Source organism: Tursiops truncatus, chromosome 1, assembly GCF_011762595.2.
Source record: "Tursiops truncatus isolate mTurTru1 chromosome 1, mTurTru1.mat.Y, whole genome shotgun sequence".
Lineage (NCBI taxonomy): Eukaryota > Metazoa > Chordata > Mammalia > Artiodactyla > Delphinidae > Tursiops > Tursiops truncatus.
The window spans coordinates 32,951,579-32,971,916 of NC_047034.1; the positions used below are offsets into that span (position 1 = coordinate 32,951,579).

Here is a 20,338-nt window from a genome sequence, read left to right on the forward strand (position 1 = left end):
TTCTCCCTCCCTCTGGCTTTCTGAGAAAGTGACATATTGGGTCCGGAAATCACCCTTGCCTGCTCTCAGGCACAGCAACCTTCTGCTCAACTCAACTACTTGGGGCCAGTGAGGACAAAGGAAGAAGTCCTGAGCACTTGGATTTGGAGTCTTACTGGTCCATCACCTGGATAGGCCAAGTTCTTGGAATCCACGGTCTAGTTCCCTCGAGGCTGTGTCCTCTCAGGGTCAACTTATTCTAAGATGGTCAAAAGCAGAGGAGCTGTGAGACCACCAGCTCTGCCCAGGTCTACCCCAAATCAGGACCCCAGGCCTTGTGAGCCAGGTAAATGGAGGGTGTGGTGCAAAGTGTGCAGCCCAAAGGGACCCCAGAGAAGAGGGACTGGAGTGCCCTGCCACCCCCCACCGCAGGAGAACTAGTCACACCATCTGAGTCAAATCCTACCAGTGGCACTCAGACACAGAGTGGTCCATAAATGGCCGTTTTAATGCAGAAAACCATGATAATTTACAAATGAAAAATTTTATAGGCCAGAGCCAGAAAGGCCTGAGAGGTTGTGAGGGCAGAAAGGAGGTGGAGGCCATTGAGAGTCGGGGCAACAGCTCCTTCAGCACCTTCACGACCGACCCCACCCAGGCTCCTGCAGGCTGGCAAGCCCCGGTGGTCCCTGGCCCCTGCCCTCAGACTCCCACTAGTCATTCCCCAGTGTGGAGACCGTGGGTCAACTTCAGGACAGAAGGTGGACATGGAGAGACTGTTCCTTGGAAGTGAGGGCCTGGAGGGCAAGGGAGGGAACAAGGCAGGAGCCTGCTGGCTATGGTCCAGCCACCCCACTCCTGGCTCTGTCCCCTCTGGCCAAGCCACAGCATGAAGCAGAGCCAGGCTTTGGTGGCCCATTCCCTTGCCTTCCCTCCCAGCAGGAGGCAGAGGTACAGAACACAAGCCTGGAGCAGAAAGGGCACTGGAGGAGAGCACACGTCGTCAGGCTGAGGTTTGGGTTGGGGTTATTTGATCGGATATGGTTTGGAGAAAGGGAGTAATCTCAGATGAGGCGGCTGCTGGGGGAGCCATCAAACCCAATTCTAGACCCCCCCCCCCCCAAGATATGTACATCCATCTGTCAGAGTTGGCAGGATGCTGGTTTGGGCTCAGCACCTCCCACATGGGGCATGCAGGGGGAAACAGGCTGGAGGCTCAGGGCCCTGGAGGTAGAAAGGAGCCCTCCCACCTTCCCCCTTCCCCAAGCCAGGAAGGTCAAAGACACGTCTAAGGCAGCCCAGATGCCAGGATGGCCCGGGGCTGGGAATGCCAGCCTTTCCAGGGCGGTTGCGGTCTGAGCCCTGGCAGGCTGCAGGCACTCCCCACCACCCAGTCTGGCAAGGTGAAGAGGACCCCCAGAGCTGGGGCCTATCAGCCCCTCCAACCAAGAATGGTCACCAGAAGCATCACTGGGGGCTGGCGACGGGCAGAGCCTTCTCCTGGGACAGCCACCTGTCCCCTCGCCCACCTTGTCCAAAGGTGAAGACCCCAGAGCAGAATGGAGCCCTGGAGAACAGGTCTGGCCAGGCAGATGGGAGGGGAGGGTTGGGAACGCTGGTCACTTTGGCATCTCCAAGGCCGACACTTGAGGCTTCACCTTGAAATACTGGTTGAATCGGATCACTGCATACCTGCCAGAAGACAGGAAAGGGAACTGAGGGTGAGAAGGGCAGCCAGGTGAGCCCTGCTGGGGGCACTCACACCATGAGGAAAGTTTCTCACCAGCTCAGCCCATCTAGGTCTGGGCAAATGGACCCTAGCCCAGGCTGGGGTTTTTTGTTTTGTTTTGTTTTCACTTCCACTATAATTTTATTTTTCTTCTTAGATTAGACTGGAGCAACCCCTCCCCAAACATATTGGTTTGTCTGTTGAGTCTTTACAGCTCAGTGTGGTCAGTACGTTCACCTTGTTGAGCAACAGATCTCCAGGACTTTTTCGTTCTGTAAAACTGGACTCTTATCTCCCCCACACAGCAAGTGCCCAGTTTCTAAGTAGTCAATACTCAAGTACAGTCTCGGTACAGCCCCTAGTATATCACTAGGGGCCACTAAAGGAGCAATTGGGTCTGATACCCCATGCAGGGAGGCAGCACAGTCAGCTGAACCACCAAGGGACCTCAGCCGGTCACCCACCCCTCTGGAACTCTGGCCCCTCTGCTGTAAAATGGGGTTTGGACTCGTGATCTTTCAGACTAATTTCCAGCAATTCCCTTCAGCACCGGGCTCTGTGGGGAAGAGCCCTGGCAGAAGAGCCGGGCAGTGAAGCAGATAGCAGGCGGCGGGGTGCAAGGGTTTCTGACCACTTCCAGAGAGGGATTCTGGGCACACGTGCTTCCCCAGGCATCCCTGGAGCAGTGACCCGCCTCGCATGGGCTGGCTGGAATGGGGATGGTGAGCAGGGCAGAGGAATGGACCTGGACATTCTCTTTGGGGTGTCCTTTACCCCCACGTACTGGGTTCAAGGCTCTTCCTTTCCTCCACGCACCCCCCACCCCGCCACTGACTTTCAACTTGCTCCCTGCACTCACCTGAGGAAATTAAAGTCGATGGTGGAGAACTGGCTCTGGATGAGGGCCCAGAGTGCCCAGAAGAAGTGAGACGCCTGAAAACACATCAGAGAAGATCAGTGTAGTGAGCCCCCCAAACCTGTCATGGACCCCCATAGCTGGAGGGACACAGGCACTGTGGAAGACACAGAACTAAGACGCTGGCAGAGACACAGTGGGGTTTCCCCAGCACAGGTGGGGGATATTCTAGAGGTCAAGTCACTGGATGGTATCTGGGGACTCCACTCCTAGAAAAAGGCAAGCAGAGTAGGTTCTACTGCCCTCAGGCTTAAGCAGACTCTCAGCTTGTTCCCCAGCCTAAGCCAAACCTGAACTCCAGCCCTGGCCGCTCCCCTACCCAGGAGAATCTTCAAGCCCAAGGTATCCAGGACAAGAGAAATCCCTAAGGCAGAGCTCAGGCCTGCTTGCCAGTGGAGGGGGTGGCACCCCGTCTGCAGTGCCCTGGCCACATGGGCATCAGAGGTCCAGTCACTGGAAGACCTCTAAAGGGACTTCTTTCACCCCTTACCCTCTCTTCTATCGCAAGGTGGGTGAGGTCAGACAGTGAGTGTAGACATGAGCCGGGCTGCTGACCAAGGGTTCAACTGCCTCCCCAGAGCCAGAACCCCCCCAGGGCCCAGACCACCCTAGGCTCAAGAAGCTAGAGCGCCGTGGTTCCTGCTGCTCCAGCGACCCCCGGCCAGGGCTCCCACTCCTGTGGCTCTCCTGCCCCACCCCAAGTCCTGCTCACTCTAGGGTTGGCTCTATAGCACCTCCCCCCATTTTATTCCCTTTTCACGACTTAAAAGGGGCAGAGATCAATTAGCAAGTGGGAATGGTTACTAAAAATTTAGCAAGATGAAGGCATAGGTGGAACAGTTAAGAGGAAGAACCTGAAAAAGAATCACTTGGTTGTACAGCAGAAATTAACATAACATTGTAAATCATATGCTTCAATAAATTTTTTTTAAAAAAGGAAGAACCTGATAAGAATCAGTTTTATACCAATGAGGAAAATAGAATAGGCAATTTAAAATTACAGGTAATTAAAGATTTTATTTAAGTTCTCTGATATATTGTGAAATTCAGGGCAGCTGACTTGTCTTCTCGCTTATGCATGGCTGACATTAGTAAGACTAGTTAGCAATCCCCTTGGTGCATTCCGTGGAGACCTGGCATGAACCATGTACCTTGGATAATTAGCACTCAAAATCAAGAACTGACAGCACAGTAATTTGAGAAGAAAGAGCCTGATGGGAAAGGCTTACACTGAGTTCTGAGTGAGTCAGTGGAGACAGTTAACAAGGAGGATTAGAACTGACATTCTCTACCTTCTCCAAAGACGAAAAAAAAAAAAAAAACCAACACAAAACTTAAGGGATGTATTTAACTGTGGCATGAAAGGCTAAGGTTAGACACTAGAAAGAACTTGTGCAAATGAGAGATTGCTAAAATAGGAAGCTGGGCTCTTTCTTGGAAGTAGTTCTCTAGGAAGGAGAGAACCTGGACTTGATGGAATGGGAGGAAAGCAGGGAATAGGGTGTCAGTATTAAGAGGATGCCCAAGATGGCTCTTCCCAGAGTCCCCCTCTAGGCTGGGGTTCAGGAGCATATGATGGGACTCCCCCAGGACCTCACCCCTGACCCTGGGCTCTGCTTCCTCCTCCACCACAAGGCTGTGAGAAGGTAGGAGCTGGGGGTGGGCCCTGAGTCCCTCCTCCCAGCTCTCCTTCCCCCACCCCTTCCAGTCACAAGCACTCACCAGGGCAAACTTGTTGACTTGCACATAGAGCCTCTCCACCTCCCTGGGGGTCACAGCCATCCCCTTCTGTGCCTGCAGGTAGTAGCGCAGCCACTGCAGCTGGGTCTCCCGCGCTGGGTACCAGCAGTAATCGACCTCATTCACACCTGATGGGGAGGCAGCCGCACAGAAGTTGCTGGGAGACGGGCCCACCTGGGGGTCTCCTCCAGCTCAGTAGGTGTTCCCTGATCCCCTCAAAACCTCCATCTCCTGTGTCCTGTGGGGCTGTGCAAAGAACGCAGCTTCTTTGACCACCAAACTCTAATGTGTGGAGGGTCGACCCCCATCCCAGCTGGGGGCACTGCTTTCAGTGGGCTGAGCTGGAGGAAAGCACAGAGACAGGCAGACACGTTGAGGGGCAAGGCACAGTCCTGGAAGTGATGGGGAAGCCCTAAGACAGCACCACTGTATCCCTGAGCCCTACACAAAACCACAGCACACCGGAGGCGCTGGGTCAGAGCCCCGAATCGGGAGCCTAGCTGTCTTAGATCTGACGCTAACCTCCAGTTAACTTCGGGCAAGCCCTTTCCTTTCACTGGCCAAAATCTCATTTGTAAAGCAAGGGCTGGACGTAATGCACCTCAAATACTGCTTCCTGAACCAGTGTTGAGCTGGTTAACCTAAAAACATCGCCTGGAGTGCTTGGCGAAAATACAGATTGCCAGGCACCCACCCATGTCCAACTCTCCAGGTGATTCGGAAACACAGCCAGGCTTGGAACCCCTAAGCTAAATGGCCTGGACTCCCTCTAGTCCCACCCTTCCTTGAGTCCTTAGACTGCCAGCCCAGTACGCACCAGCCACATCTTGGGCATGATGGCAGAGAGCCTAGATTCAGAGCTGGTACAGAAAGAAACAGTTTATTAAAGACAGGACCAGGACTGGGCCATCTTGTCTGGTCTCTTCCTCCCTCTTCTTTTCTTCCTATCTTTCCCAAGCTTCCCTTATATCCCTGGAGAAACACACTCAGACTTCTGGGCCCCCAAGAGTATGGCTGGAGAAGAACGTCCTGGCACAGATGTAGGCACTAAGGCCCAGGTAGAAGAAAGCTGTTCAAGGCCACACAGCCAGTTACTAGAGGCTGGTTCTTAGCTCCCAGCACTGGGTCTCCCTGCTCCTGAGAACACAGGAGATGCCTCTCTCCTCTACTGCCCTCCTCCTCCCCCCATGCTAGGTTCCTCCTCCTTCATTCTCAACTTGGAAGCAGGATGCAGTCTGCCCCCTTGGAGAAATTCCAGCTGGACTTTGCTCCAAGCGCTGGGCGAGAAGGACTTAAAATGCTTAAAAATTATCCCTTTTGGAAAGGCCAGTGGGTCTGTCAGCCGAGCAATCACAGGCCCAGTGCCGTGCGGGTGCCAGCCTCTGCTCCAGGCCACACCCACAGCTCAGCTGCTCTGCCCAGCTGAGGCCCCATCTGCCCCTTGGGTGCCTAGATGCAGCTGGTGGCCACCCTGGGGAGTCATACCTTCAGGTACAAGCAGTGCTTGACAGCCCTGGTCACCTGGGGTTCCAGAAGGGGCAGGATTGGCCTGTATTGGCCTGGGGAGTGCCTCAGGCTGGCCCAGGTGCCGGCTCTACAGTTGGCCTGGGCATGCCTCACCTATCCTAAGCCATACGGACTGGCCACATCACGCTGAGCACCCCGCACTGCTAGCCTGGGGATGTCCCTCCAGCCCCAGTGTCCACCTCCATCCACCAGTTGCCTCTTTAGCCCCATCGAATTGTTTAACAATTAAGCCCTCGAGCTGGAAAAACTTGCCCTGCTTCCTTTACACAAATGATTCTATTGTACACACCTACCTTTATGGAAGGACGGCATATGCCAGGACACACCCCAAATCCAACCTCTTCCAGGACACACCCCAAATCCAACCTGTTCCATGGCTGCTGCAGCCTCCCTCGGAGGCAGAAAAGCTCCCCTGCCTGACATCAGCAGCAAATACCAACGTGGAGCTTAGTATGTGCCACACTGGTGTGTGTGTATCGCATATCAATACTATGAAGTAGGCACTATTATCATCTCCATTTTACAGAGGCACAGAGAAGGTAAGTAACCTGCCCCAAGCGTCATGCAGCTAGTAAGCAATGAAGCCAGGATGTGAAGTAGGGGAGTCAAGTTGCAAAGTGCACACTGTTAACTAGTTGCACCATGATTAATCTCATCAGGTCACCAGGCAAATAGCTACTTGCAACTCGTTCTGCCCCTTATCTGCCTGCAGGGCCCCTATGTACGACTGCACGGGTTGACTGGGCATAAAGGAGCTTGGACAGGGGGTGAGTGGAGGCTGACATCAAGCTGAGCTGGGCCAGCTGGCGTGGGCTGTGTCTGCCCAGAGGAAGGACGGGGTCTCTTTAGAATTCACATGCCAAGCCGAATGTCCTCAGGGATCCTACAGAGGGCACGTTTCCCTAATTTGTACCAAAGTGCCACATGGGCCAGCAGGGGCTTGCTCTGTGCATGTGGGTCTGCCCCGGCCCCCCACCCCACCCCCCTGCCCATGAGACCTGGTGCTTTCTCAAGGCAGGCTGTAACTGGCCCCTCCCTCAAGCTGTGATATCTTGAGGACAGGGGTGTCCAGCCTCCATTCCCCATGCACAGAACCCCCTCCAACCCTTCCCCTGGACCTGGCCCTCCATCACAAGGAGGATATAGGCCAAAGAGTAATGCCCTTCTCACCTGCAAACTCATTGAAATGGTTGCCAATGTCAAAAGCTTGGTAGTTATAGCCGGCATATTCATAGTCAATGAACCGTACATGACCTGTGAGGTAGAGGAAAGGCAGTGAGGGTTGGCCCCAGATCTGGATATAGGGCTTGGTCAAGCTTTCACAGACCTCAGGAATGCACCCACTGACTCTCACTGGCCTCTGCAGCAACCCAGCCTCACCCAACTTCTCAGTGGCAACTTTCTTCTAAGTTGCTTCCTTCCATCTTTCCATCTGTCTGTCTGCCCTTTCCCCAGCTCCGGCTGTCCCTCTCACAGAGCTGGGTCCTCAGACTCTCCCCAACTAAAGACATTTGTCCTCAGCATGGCTGAGGACCAGAAAATAAAGCCAAGTACTCCATGGGGGTGAAGCTATCATCAGGAACACAGGGAAGGCACAGGGCAGCCAAGACGTCCTCGTTGTCAGGGGAATGGCTCCACAAACCATGATTTTGAGTTCTTTCTTGGCAAAGATTTTTCTAAGTAGGAATTTGTTTCTTTTTCATTTCTCTCCTACAAATTAACTTGAGACCTACACCAGAAGGTCTCACTTTGCTTGTCCAAGTACCAGGCTGAGGAGTAGGACCCCAACGCCAGCTGATCAAGCAGCCCGAGCCCTGCTGCTGCCTGGCCAGGGCCAGGGAAGCTGTACCTTTGGTGCTGTCGTAGATGATGTTCTTGCAGAGCAGGTCATTGTGGCAAAACACCACAGGGGAGTCCAACTGAGGCAGGTGCTCCTTCAGCCAGGCCAGCTCCCGTTCCAACACCTCGACCTTAGGGACATCTGCAGAAAGGCTGGACAGTGGCAAGAAAGGTGGCCGGTGGAGGGAGGGCTGATAGCAGACAGGCACATGCTTGGTCTCAAAAGCCCTGGGCTCTGGCCCCATCACTACCTCTTATTGCAGAGGGACCTTGGACAAACGGCTGACCTTTCAGACCCCCACTTTTGTCACTTGTAAAATGGCACTCACCTTTCCTGTCCTTCTGACTTCCTGTGGTTATTCTAAGAAGCTGATTAAAACATGGGCATAAAAGCATTTTGCAAAGCGTAAAAGTCCCTGACCGGACAGTGTCCTGATACTTCGTGAAAGGGAGAGGGAAATAAGGATGGGGGCACGAGGAGGTGTCAGGGGAGGGAGAGTGAATGCCCAAACTCAATTATTCCAGAAAGAACAAGGGCAGCAGGGGAGGGATGCAAACAGACCTGCTCTTGGGATGCTCGAAACAATTCCTAGGGGAAGGTGAAGCTCTCTAAAATAAGACCCCAGAGCTCCTCCAGTGGAAGAATGGCAGTGCCCTGGGAGTGGCGGCAGCAATGACACCCTCTAGAGGAGACAGAGGGACGTTGCTGTGAGTCTCCCTCCTGCTCTGGTGGCTGGCGTCATGGTTGGAAAGGACTAGAGATCATATAGACTAGCTTCCCATCGCACAGCGAGACCACTCAGGTCTACAGAAGAAAGCAAAAAAAACTGCTTCTTGGGCCCACTCCTACAAGGCCAAGGGGATACGAGGGCCTTTCAATTGAAAAGCACTTGCTCTGCTGCGGCTCAGTAACTCACCTCTTCCCCCTTGAACTATGGGTGTGTTTCCCTGCCCCGGCCCCCTGCTTGTGTAGGAACAAAGATGCATGAAGGCCACCTGTCCCTCAGCCCACCCCATCCTGTGGCCCACGGCAGGCATTTTTGCTAAAAGTACATGTTGAGGAATGAATGAACAGGTCAGTCAATGATGTTCTCAGAGGTCATGGGGAAGTTGGTGAGGGTGCACTGTGCTCCGATGCTCTGAACTTTGCTCCCAGGAAGCACAGTTCTGTGTATACTGAAAAACCAAATAGTTAGCAGAACCCTTAAAACCCTAGCCTCCTCCCCTCCACCCATTGGTGGTTCCGGGGTTTTATCTCCATTCACATGACTCCTGTTTGCTTTCTTGTCCAGGGCAGTGAGGGTACACGCAGGAGGATGTGAATGAGACATGTCCTCTCTGACCCTCCCCCAGGACGCCCCATTGCCCCTCACGCAGCCCAGAAGCCAGAATACAGGGAAGAGTAGTCAGCGACTAAGGCATCCCCATGTTCCCCTGGACACGGATGAGCCGCAGGCTCCCTCCAGGCTCTGAGAAGGTCAACGCTAAAGGGGATCTCAGGTCTCCCGTCTAACCCCATGGGGCATCTGAGGCTCAGGGGAGGGCAGAGACTTCCTCCCGCCTCCAGATGCGTCTTACACAGCTGGATACTCTACTCCCTCACCTAAGGAAAGCAGTCCTCAGCCTATCCAAGGATCCAAAATCAAGCTGAGCCTCTGAACTGAGGGGGCCTCAGTGCCCCTCAGGGGCTCTGCACAGGCCACTCTGAGTCTAGGGGTCTATTAGGGGTGGGATGGGGGAGGCCTCCCCTCACCCTCACTGGAATTTATCTGTGTTGACAGGTCTGCATAAGATACATTTTAATCCGGGCTCTTCTTAAGAAGCTACCTTTTCCTTTAAGATTCTTTTTTTTCCCCCTTGGACTGAGACCATCCAAAGATAAGAATTAGGAGGCTTCCTTTGGTTTGCCCAGGTCTTAGCCTGAAAAACATGTCTTTGACATCCAAGATGCCTGCTGCCCAGGCCTTGACCTCTGTCTGACCCCTACCCTACCCACTCCAAGGCCACACAGCTGCTTACTGTGCGAACAGTCCAGGCCTTCTACCTCCCTGTGCAGCCCTGCTTCCCTCCCCTGAGCGCTTGAAACGTCACCAGCTTTGCTACCTTCAGCCCTGACATCACTCGACTCTCTCAAGGCTGTGGGGATGGCAGAGTATACCCACCACTGCATCACAGAAACTTCCACATCCCAGGCAGAACAGCTCTGTCCCTCAGAGGAGTAGGAGGGGGTGAAGGGGCTGGGGGCCCTCCTCAGGGAAGCCTGGGGGTTCCCCTGAAGGGACTGCTGCCTGGCAAGTGTCCACTCAGCATTCAGGATCCGGGCGGGGGAGGGGGAGGAAGTATCTTCTCCCCACAGGGAAAGGACTTTCCAAGTGTTCAAACTTACTGACTCATCACGTTTTTTTTTTTTTTTTTTTTTTTTTTTTTCGGTACGTGGGCCTCTCACTGTTGTGGCCTCTCCCTTTGCGGAGCACAGGCTCCGGACGCGCAGGCTCAGTGGCCATGGCTCACGGGCCCAGCCGCTCTGCGGCATGTGGGATCCTGCCGGACCAGGGCACGAACCCGTGTCCCCTGCATCGGCAGGCGGACTCTCAACCACTGCGCCACCAGGGAAGCCCCTGACTCATCACCTTTGCCCTCATACCAATCAACCCATCCAAAGCTCCTCTTGATGCCTAACCTTAAGCAGTTATCAACCCCACCTTCCCCAGCCAGGCTGGGTTCCCCCATGTCCCACCCAACACCAAGACTATCAAATCTGTTTCCACAAGACCTGACTCATCCCCCTATTCTCCATCCCTCCATGAAGCTTCCCTAGGGCAACGTTCCTCAGAGCATGGTTCCTTGATCACCTGCCTCAGAATCACCTGGAGAGCTGGTCAAAAGGCAGATTCCTAGGGTCTAATGCAAGACCTCCCAATCAATCTCCAGGGTTAGGCTCGGAATCTGTACTTAGCAAGCACCCAGGGGAATCTCATGCTCCAATTTGGGAACCCTAGTCCTAGATGTTGCCCACTGAATTACAAGACTCTCCCAGCTGGCCTCCCTGCCTCGAAGTCCCCAGCTCCCACCCAAATCTGTCCTTTACAATGAACCCCTGGCTCCAACACCTTCACACTGACTCTCCACTGCCTGATAAATTAATCTGGGCTCCTTAACCTGGCACTGAAGGTCCCTCACAGTCTAGCTCCAACTCACCTCTGCAGCCCCATCTCCCACGACCCATCCCCAATCCCTCCTGAAGATCTGCTCCAGGGCTTCCCTGGTGGCGCAGTGGTTGAGAATTTGCCTGCTGATGCAGGGGACACGGGTTCGAGCCCTGGTCTGGGAGGATCCCACATGCCGCGGAGCAACTGGGCCCGTGAGCCACAACTACTGAGCCTGCGCGTCTGGAGCCTGCGGTCTGCAACGAGAGGCCGCGATAGTGAGAGGCCCGCGCACCGCGATGAAAAGTGGTCTCCGCTTGCCACAACTAGAGAAAGCCCTCGCACAGAAATGAAGACCCAACACAGCAAAAAAAAAAAAAATTAATTAATTAATAAACTCCTACCCCACCATCTTAAAAAAAAATTAAAAAAAAAAAAAAAAGATCTGCTCCAGCCAGGCCCTCACCTACTCAGCATCCACAAGCAAGCTGTGCTCGTGCTGCCTCCTCCAGCCGGAGGCCTCCCTTTTCACCTCTGCCATACTACCTCTGCCAAGAAGACTTTCCCTTGCGCTCCCACCCCTGCATACGTCACACACACTGCAGAGCCAGGTCCTATTTACACGGACGGTTTCTAAGCTCCTTGAGGGCAGGGCCCCTGTCACCTTCAAGTTTTTTGTTGTTTTAAATCCCAATCAATCAGTGTTTGTGAAATGAAGGACTGACTAAATCAGGGTTATTAGGCAACGACTGGAGCTCAAGTGCTTCACCCCATCCGAGCGATTGCTCATCGCTGCCCTGCTTGTGGCAGGTTAGACAGTTTAGGGCAGGCATCATCCCCTCAAGAGGCTCAATTTAAGCAAACTGATTTGCCTAAGGTCAAAGGTGAGACAAGAGAAAAGGAAGTTGGCCAGCTCTTCCTCAGGGCACACTCCCCTCCTAACAAGGTCACCCCCCGAGGCTACACAGTGACAGTACAGTCAGAAGAAGCTGCAGTAACAAGGGTCATGCCCGAGCATTAGGCCTGGACTCTAGTCCTTGAATTGCCACATATCAGTATAACCTTGGGCAAGTCCCATCCTTCCTCTGGGCCTCAGTTTTTCCATCTGTCAAACGAAAGTGGTGGGCTGGATGATCAGAGGGTCTTGCTCTCCATGTGCTGTTCTAGTCCTAAGGGGGAAAGCAGTCCTTGTCCCAGAGCCATCTGACATAGAAGGTCAGTGCCATCTGAACGTCCTAGACAAGTAGTCCCAAAGCGGTGCTTAATAATCTCTGACAGGGAGGATCTAGATAAAGTCATGTGTGCATGCATGTGACAGAGACACACGATCGGGATGGTTAATTATTACCATCTTAGAGGGAGAAGGAGATACCCTTCCTCCAAACCTCTTCTGTGCCCTGCTCCCACGAACATTTGGAGAAGAATGATGTTCAGCCCCAGTGGGGAACATGGAGGGATCAGAGACCCACTATGGCCTTTTTTGCAGGGGGCAGGGATGACGACCTCGATCTTTTCTCCATGCCACCATCCTTTTCTCAGCACTCAAGGGTATGCTGGGGAGTCAGGCATCTGAAGGCCAGAAGGACTCTCAGGTTGCCGGTGAGAGCATAAGGATAGGTCCAGGGAACTGCGTCTTACCTGGGGAAAGGCAATGTCAGGATGGGTAGGGTGCGCCCCTCCCCGGGAAGAGCAGTGAGAAAGCAGCGAGCTGTCAGTTTGAACAAGGTGAGGAACCGGGGCCCCAGAGCCATGTGGGGACAAGAGGTGCCCAGGCAAGTAGCAGGAATCTTGAAGTCCAAGGGCTTGTCAGCTGATGAGCTGAGTTCTTCTGACTGACTCTGAACTCAGCCCCACCCCATTCGCAAGAAGGTCGGTCCCTCCCTTCTCATTGCTCAGAAGCCAGCTCAGGTAGAAAGGGCCCTGTGTGGAAACAGAAGCCCTGCCTCTGACAAGCCCTGTGACACTGGGCAAAGCTTAGTCTCTGAGCTCAGTATCCTTCAGGTGAAATGGGGAGATGCTGACCCTATTCCCCGCCACAACCAGAAAACTGAAGGAGAAATAAGCACATAGATAGGGAGGGTGGGAGGGAGGGAGACACAAGAGGGAAGAGATATGGGAACATATGTATATGTATAACTGATTCACTTTGTTATAAAGCAGAAACTAACACACCATTGTAAAGCATTTATACTCCAATAAAGATGTAAAATAAATAAATAAATAAATTTTAAAAATTCTAAAAAAAAAAGAAAGAAGCTCATAGGTATAAAACTGCGGAAACAAGTTCCTGAGATTTCGTCAATCAGCCCAACTCTGCTTGGAGACAAAGGCTCAGGAATCAGGACTGAAGCCACTAAACCTTCTGTCGGGGCGTGCTGGGGAAGGGAGGTCATATTAAGGCAGCAGAGACAGTGGTAGCCTTGAACCCTCTCAGATCTTTGTACCTGGGGTTGATCTCGTTCTTCACGAGGGTGAAGTAATTGTGCATCTTGTGCCAGAGGATGGGCTTGGGCAGGCTGCCGTTGGCGTGGATGGTGTGAATCTTTGCCATTTCTAAGGCAATTAGCCTACAGCAGAAAACAGGAAGAGTACAGTATGAGTGTGGGGCAGGCCCTCCCCAGCTCAGCCACTCCTGAGCATAAAGAAATGGCCCTGCAAGGTCCACTGGGGCCAAGTGTAGGCTATTACAAATCTGTTAGGAGCTCTTGGTCCTGCAGAAGGAAGGTCTCAGCAGAAGGCGTGAAAATGAGATAAAGGCCTTCAGCTCAGCAGCTCCCCTTCCAGAACCAGAGCCGGGGGAGCTTCAGGGAGTGAAAGGGCAAAGCAGTGGGCCGTTGGCCACGGGTCAGTGACCCTGCCCCACCTCAAGGTTGAGTGCCTACAGCAACCCCTGAGGACAGAGGGGTCACCTGGAGAGGGAGGCGGAACCGTCCCACCCCCCCACCCCAGCCCCGCCCCCTTGGACTCAGACCCACACCCTCAGGGGGAGGTAAATGCAGGGCACCGAGGAATCAGGGGGTGGTAATGCCACGCAGGGAAGAAACGCTTGTCTCTTATCAGTCTGGCCAAGGTGGGGAGGGAAGCAGGCTGGCCCAGGGCAGCCCCTTCCTCTGCGGCAGGGAGTTGATGCTGGCGGCTGGGTGCCAAGGACGCAAAACAAACCAGCGTTCTATTTTCAAGTTTTCCTGTGGACATTATCCAAGGTCCCGGGAGAGAAGGAGGGGGCGGTGGGGAGAGGAGAAAGCAGAGCTGGGGAAGGTTGCTGGGAGAGGGCGGGGGTGGATAGAGGACTGACTGGGCAGAGAGGGAAGGCCTTGATAAGGACCCCAGCGTCTGAGGCCCTGTGTCCCAGCTGGGCTCCCCCAGTCCTCTGCCTGCTCTCCCTTCTGGAGCCCCACCCCCCCCTCAGCTGCCAAGCCTCCAGCATTCAAGCTTCCTTCGCCTCTGCCTGTTGCTCGAATAATAATCACTGGGAAAGACAACAAAGGCATTGGCTGTCTGAAACCTTGTTGCCGAGCTGTTCCAGGGGCACCCCCTCCCCTGGCCAGGTCCTTGGAAGGGACAGCCATCGCCCAACAGGATAGCAGGGCACACTAGGGGCTCCTCCAGAAGCCCCCAAGGCTCCCACCTCCTAGAGGGTGGAGGGGGCAGGGGGCGTGGCAGCGACCGAGTGGGTGAGAGATGAAGGCTGTGCTTTCAGAGGCGAGAGGCCCTGGGGCAGGAGGGAGCCCGCCAGGGCTTGGGCAAGGCAGGGGAGCAGCCCCTGAGACCCGGGGTTCCCCTACCCAAAGGAAGATTCCGAAAAGAGCCTAAACAGAGTGTTTCCTTGAATATCAATAGGGCTGTTGTCTGGAATAGCAATGAAAGTAACCTCAACAGTCAGCGTTTTTGTGCTGCAAAGCCTCGCAGGAGGCGGAGGTTGGGAGGTGAGGGTTCTCTTCCTCCCTGCCTTTCCCTCAGAGATCCACCTTCATCCCAGAAGGATAATGGTCTATCCTGGGAAAATCATCAAGGAAGGGTCTCCCATACTTATCCCACTTTCTGGCTCTCCCCCAAATGTAAAGTTCTTCTTATCATCAAACCTAAATCCATCTTCAATCTTCTTGACAATGGTAATTGTTTCCATGAAAGAATGAGTGACAGCATCAGATTCCCAGAGGTGGCGGGAGACTGGGAGTGGTGAGGACCTGACAATATCTGAGCTTTTTTGCACAAGACTGAGGGAGAGCTGGGAGGGGTACTGTGGGAGAAGTCAGGACAGAGTTCCCCCGGCCCCGCTCTGACCTCACATCTCTAGCTGGGTGCATTTTGAACTACCACCTGGAGCCTGAGAAGACCCTCGCACAGGGCTGCATGTCCCCCACCCCCACCCCAGATACACACACACACGGCTACAACATACAACTCCACATGAATATCCTGAGGCTCAACCAGCCCGGGAGGCAGTGCTCTCAGATTTCCTTCTTCTAAGTCCCTAGAGGGCCTGCTAGGGGTTCCCTGCAAATAGGGCCAGGCGCACTAGCTTGAGGTCAGCTGGGTAGCAGGTGACGGCTAAGAAGCTTCTTGGTCTACTCCCTGCCTGGGCTTTCCTGTTTCCCTTCAAGATCTGAAAGGCTCCTTCCCCTTAGGTGGGACAGGACAGATCCCAAGGGTCTCAAGCAGACCCCCATGCTGTTGTTCCCGGTGTCAGGGGTAAATTTCAGTTTGCCTCAAGCGTCACTACGGTCTGAGGGCCCTGCACATGGGCGTGGCATTGTGGGGAGGAAGAAGGATCCTGCTGGACATCCTTGCTCAGCATGGTCAGAGGAGAGCATAATATGGGCTCTTCTTTGGTTCTCCCCCTTCCAGACCCCCAACAGTGGCATCTACAGGGCTTAAACGTTAAGTCCAGTTCCTGGGTCCTACACATCCAGGCATTTAATAGGAGCAGCTCCCTGGGGGCCATGGGTCCTTGTGAGCCTCTGGAAGGAAGCCTCAGCAGTTCCCTAAACCTGGGCTCCTACCTTGTCAGGAAGCCCAGAAGGAGCTCAGACTGGGATGGGGAGGCATCTCTCTGGGTTGGTACAACCACACTCACCCTGGATAAGGCCCATTTTCCAGGAATGCCTGAGCCCTTGGCAGGAGGGGAGGCACAGGAAACCCTGAGCACTCTGGGGATTTCACTTCCAAGGCTCCGAGATGTTTCCAGGTCAGACTTGGGATGGGTGGAGGACTGAGGCATGGGCCAGGAAGCAGATCCCCCTTTGGTCCCATGTTCACCAAAATTCTCACTTGCCTCCCCAAGAACACATCCTTTTAGCAGACCCCACTGAAAATCTACACAGAACTATAGCTCCTCTCTGCAGAGCAAGGCACGTAAACACACACACATTTTTCATGCAATTTCAGGGAGTTCACAGATCTTAAGAGTCTCTTTCATGGACGCCACTCCACCAGGGAAGCTGGCCAACGATTTCAAAGCCCAAGGCCTGTGGAATCATGGAGATGAATGATACACTGGGCACCCTCCTCACCTGAAGAGCCGGGGCTCACGGATGTGCTCTGGCCCCAGGGCCATGCCCCTCATGTACTCGTAGCACAGCCCATTCTGGAAGGTGCAGTAGAGTTTGGGGGCGCAGCCATGTGCTCGCAGCAGCTGGAAGTTCCTGACCTCATTCTCCCGGTCCACCAGCAGCTCTGTCCGCTCCCCGTACACCCGGACCAGCACACAGTCCTGCATGTCCTCCTCCACGTAGCAGGCCACCAGCTTGTTGGTAATGCCATCAGTGAAGCGCTGGCATGGGGGAGAGGGATGTGTGGGGCAGGGACTCTGCTCTTGCCTCGTGGTGACCCAGCTCCAGCACAGGGTGCTCGTTTGAATGCTGAGCACAATTGCACAGAACCCCCGTCCTTTAGCCCTCTCACTTAGTAAAGAGCTCAGCACTGCTCCTAACCCTCCACCCTCTCCCAATGCTTGAGGTAGACCAGAGAGTTCAAGAAAAAAATGGCAGCTTGGGCTCAGCCCAGGCATGCTTCTCCTGGGTCTGCCTCTAGTGGATGGGATTTGGCGGTGGAGGAATTTTCACACCACTTACCTCCCCCCTCCACTTTTCACTCTCCCATCGGGCCCTGAAAGAAACCTCCATGGACCAGGATGCGGCAGACGGAGGGGAGTGTACAGCCTAGGACGTGTACAGCCTGACCCAACTTGCCTCTCACCACCTGCCAGGCAGAGGGCTCCTTGCGGTCCCCCTTGCCCCACGCAGCGGCAGGGGTAAAGGAGGGCACTGAGGTTGGCACCCACCCCAGGGCCAGGGGGTCAGAGCTCCTTAGGGCCAGAAGAGACAGACAGTAGATCCTGGGAAGGTTCTCTGGGTAGGGTGACAAGGAGGAATGAACCATGGAATTTATGGGGCACGGTGTGAGAGAGCTGGAAGGGATCTTAGGGACATTCGAAGTAATAAAAGGTGGGGACACTGAGGACCAGAGAGGGGAGGGACTGGAAGACATCATGTTAGGCCAGTGCTGGAATTAACCTCAGGCCTGCTTGATGCCCTGATGGTTTTACACTAAAGTTGTCTTTTATTTTGAAAATGTTACCCACTCACCCCTCCCCCAAAAGGGGTCTGTCAACCTTCACACATGGTCCTGAACCGCACCTTTCCCCACCCAGAAGGCCCACCAGCATGGAGTTCCTACCACTCCAGCATAAGCTGCAGGTGCCCACTCAGGGCAGCATCCTCCACAGGCAGCTCCCAGAGGGAATGGGACAGCTGAAGACTCTTTACAGAGGAGGCAGGTCTGCTGGGAAGTCAGCCTGAGGCTCCTCAGGGGGAGCCTCTGCCCACGTCTGTGTCCCTGCCAATGTGCCCAGCAGAGCGAGGAGGTGCCCTGTGTAGGGGGAGCTGAGGCAGAGCTAGGGGCGATGGTGAGGCTTTCCACGCAGCTCAGGGCTCGGGGCTAGCTGGAATTCCTCAGGGTGGCTCCTGGGACCAGCAGGAACAGCCCGGAGCCCGGAGGCTTTGCTCCCACTATGGGGTGTGTGAGTGTGGGGGGTGCCCTTAAAAGTTCCTGCCTCCGCAGGTTTCAGAGCCGGATGGCTACTTGCTTCTGGGTAGCGAAGGGCACCGGCGCACACCGACAGGGGGTGGGGCCCGCACGCACAACGTGCTGACAGTGGGCAGGTGGATCTCCCGCGTGCCCGAGAGCCCCAGGAGGAGGGGTGTGTGTGGAGGGCCGAGGGAGGCGGGAGCCTAGCTTTGCTTAGGGACCAAAATAGATGGAGAAAGAAATACATACGCAAACCACCATTTCAGCCCTCTTCTGGGCAGCAGCCGCGCACCCCTGGGACCGACACCCGGAAGGATGCACGAACACACGTCCACGCATCCCCGTTCCAGCCCCGGCGGGGCCCTATCCCCTGCCCCGCGCCCGCTCTGCTACCTTGGTCCGAACTTGCTGGGGCTTCCAATGTGGCCGCAGCTCCCGGATGAGGCGCAGGGCGCCGGGGAGGATGTCGTCCTGGTCCACGGATATGCCGAAGCACGGGACGGCGGCGGCCCTCGGGGGGCCCGGCGGTTCCCGGCAGCCCGCGCCGGCCGCAGCCTTCTCCTCCATGCCCCATGAGCACTGCGGGCAAGGCGCCTGCCTCCTCAGGTAAAAGGGCGAGCACGGCAGGGGAGCCGAAGGGGGCACAGCCATTCCCTGCAGCCCCACCCCCTCGGAGCCGCCGCGCGGACGCTAGCCCCCGCGGGGGGGCCCGGCGCGGGAGTGGGAGTGGTAGAGGAGGGGCCAGGGGAAGTCCATGACTCAGGAGCCAGCGGCCCGCTTCAATCGCCGCCTCGCAGCCGGGCGCCCGAAGCCGAAGCCGACCCGGGAACGCCGGGGCCCGCCGCGATTGTGACATCACGGGCCGCGGGGCGGGGGCCGCGGGAACGCTCCCACCCCACCCCGCCCCGCCCCCCTGGCCGGTGGGGGTGCGCTGCCTGCCACCGCGGGCGGCTGCGGCCACAGTTACCTGGAGAGCCTGGCGGGGTGACGCCCCCGGAGAGGCCGTGACGCAGGGGGCGGGGCCCGGGTGGGGCCGGGGTGGGTGGGCCCGCCCCCACCCGGGTCTCAGGCCCGGTAGCCCCCGGTTCACTCCCCCCGCTTCCGTGACAGCGAAGTGGCCTCCTCCTTCCCACCTCGGCTGGGGCCGCTCTCCCTGTGTAACCCGGGGCAGGGCCGGGGGAAGCCTCTTCCCGCCCCCCACTGCGTCCTGGAGTGTGGAGATTCCGCTGCTCCCAAGAGGTCAGCTTAGGCTAGACCACCTGTCCGCCAGCTTCCTGCCCCCAATCCCTGGACTCCTGGAAGAGACTCCGTGGGAAGAGGCCTTTTCCGATGGCGAGGGGACTTTGGGGGATGCTTTTTGGGGGTGGGTGTGCCAATGGGGACCTCACTAGTCACCTGGCCGCGTGGGAGAGCTCTCACTGCACCACCCAGAAAAGTGCCTATTTCCCCACGTTGACCCTTTCACCTATTCAGGAACCTCTCAACCACAAGCTTCCTGTCCTGATTGCTGTGCAGAATCCAGCTCTGCGCAGTGGAACTTCTGCGACGATGGACATGTCCTATATCTGTTCTGTCCAGTGCAGTGGCCACCAGCCACATGTGACTATCCAGCAATTGAAATGCGGCTAGCGTGACATTTAATTTAATTTTATGTTTAATGTAAATAGCCATATATGGCTGTCTTATTGAACAGGGTAGGAGATGATCGGGGGACCTGCCTACTTAAGGTCATGGAGCCCCAGTCTGTTGAGCTGGAAATGACACTGACTCCAACCCTTCCTGCAAACAGTGAGGAAATAAAGCCAAGCAGGCAAGAAAGTTCAGAGGATTGTGCTCTTGGCTCTGCACTGGGATGCTGGCAGGTGTGGGAGTGCTGCCCTAGAGAGGCCCTGGTGTTCTATACAATTCCAAGAGCCTGTAATTCTAGAGGTACGAGCTTTGCTGGGCCCTGGGTGGGCCGCTCAGTGCCTCACCTTTTTCAGTCAAAAGAAGGGTGAGCAGCTGTCATGAAGAGGGACAGTGTCAGTGGCTTCCTTCAGGTAGCTGCTGCCTCTCATTCCCCAAGCTACACATCTCCTGCAGATCGTCCAAGGGGTCAGAGTGGGAGAAGACATCAGCCTGAGTCCCAAGTCTTGTGAGATGGGAGACAGCAGTGCATACATCTGTGTGCTTGTGCACCTGGCCCCATACCAGGGTGGGTGAAGCTCTGAACCTGTGAAGGTACAACTGTATGTGGCAAGGTGGGAAGCCCCCAGACCTGAGTCAGACGGGCAGCCTTCACACTTCACTGAGCACTCTTGGCCAAATGCTTTCACTCTCTGAGCCTCAGTTTCTCCACATGTAAAAAGGGAGCATCGGTCGGATCTCTGGTGTTCTATGTTTTTAGGTGTTGGTGCCTTAGACTGCATGGGTAAATGGCTGTGTGGGGTGGGG

At 55.3% G+C, this 20,338-nt stretch overlaps 1 protein-coding gene across 4 annotated transcripts; it reads right to left on the minus strand.

The window, feature by feature from the left end:
- Window positions 1-461: 461 nt before the first annotated feature.
- Window positions 462-18,556, minus strand: ETNK2 (ethanolamine kinase 2). Of its 4 annotated transcripts, XM_033852267.2 has the most exons (8): window positions 18,299-18,556; window positions 16,390-16,649; window positions 13,321-13,443; window positions 7,741-7,883; window positions 7,062-7,145; window positions 4,347-4,492; window positions 2,568-2,641; window positions 462-1,671 (listed from the first exon to the last, which is right to left on the minus strand). In XM_033852267.2, exons 1-8 carry the CDS (start codon window positions 18,554-18,556, stop codon window positions 1,599-1,601), a joined length of 1,161 nt encoding a protein of 386 aa, XP_033708158.1. In that variant the 3' UTR covers window positions 462-1,598. The 4 variants fall into 4 exon arrangements, with proteins under 4 accessions (XP_033708158.1, XP_033708166.1, XP_033708171.1 ...); XM_033852275.2 differs by lacking the exon at window positions 13,321-13,443; XM_033852280.2 differs by lacking the exon at window positions 4,347-4,492.
- Between the last annotated feature and the right edge of the window lie 1,782 nt (window positions 18,557-20,338).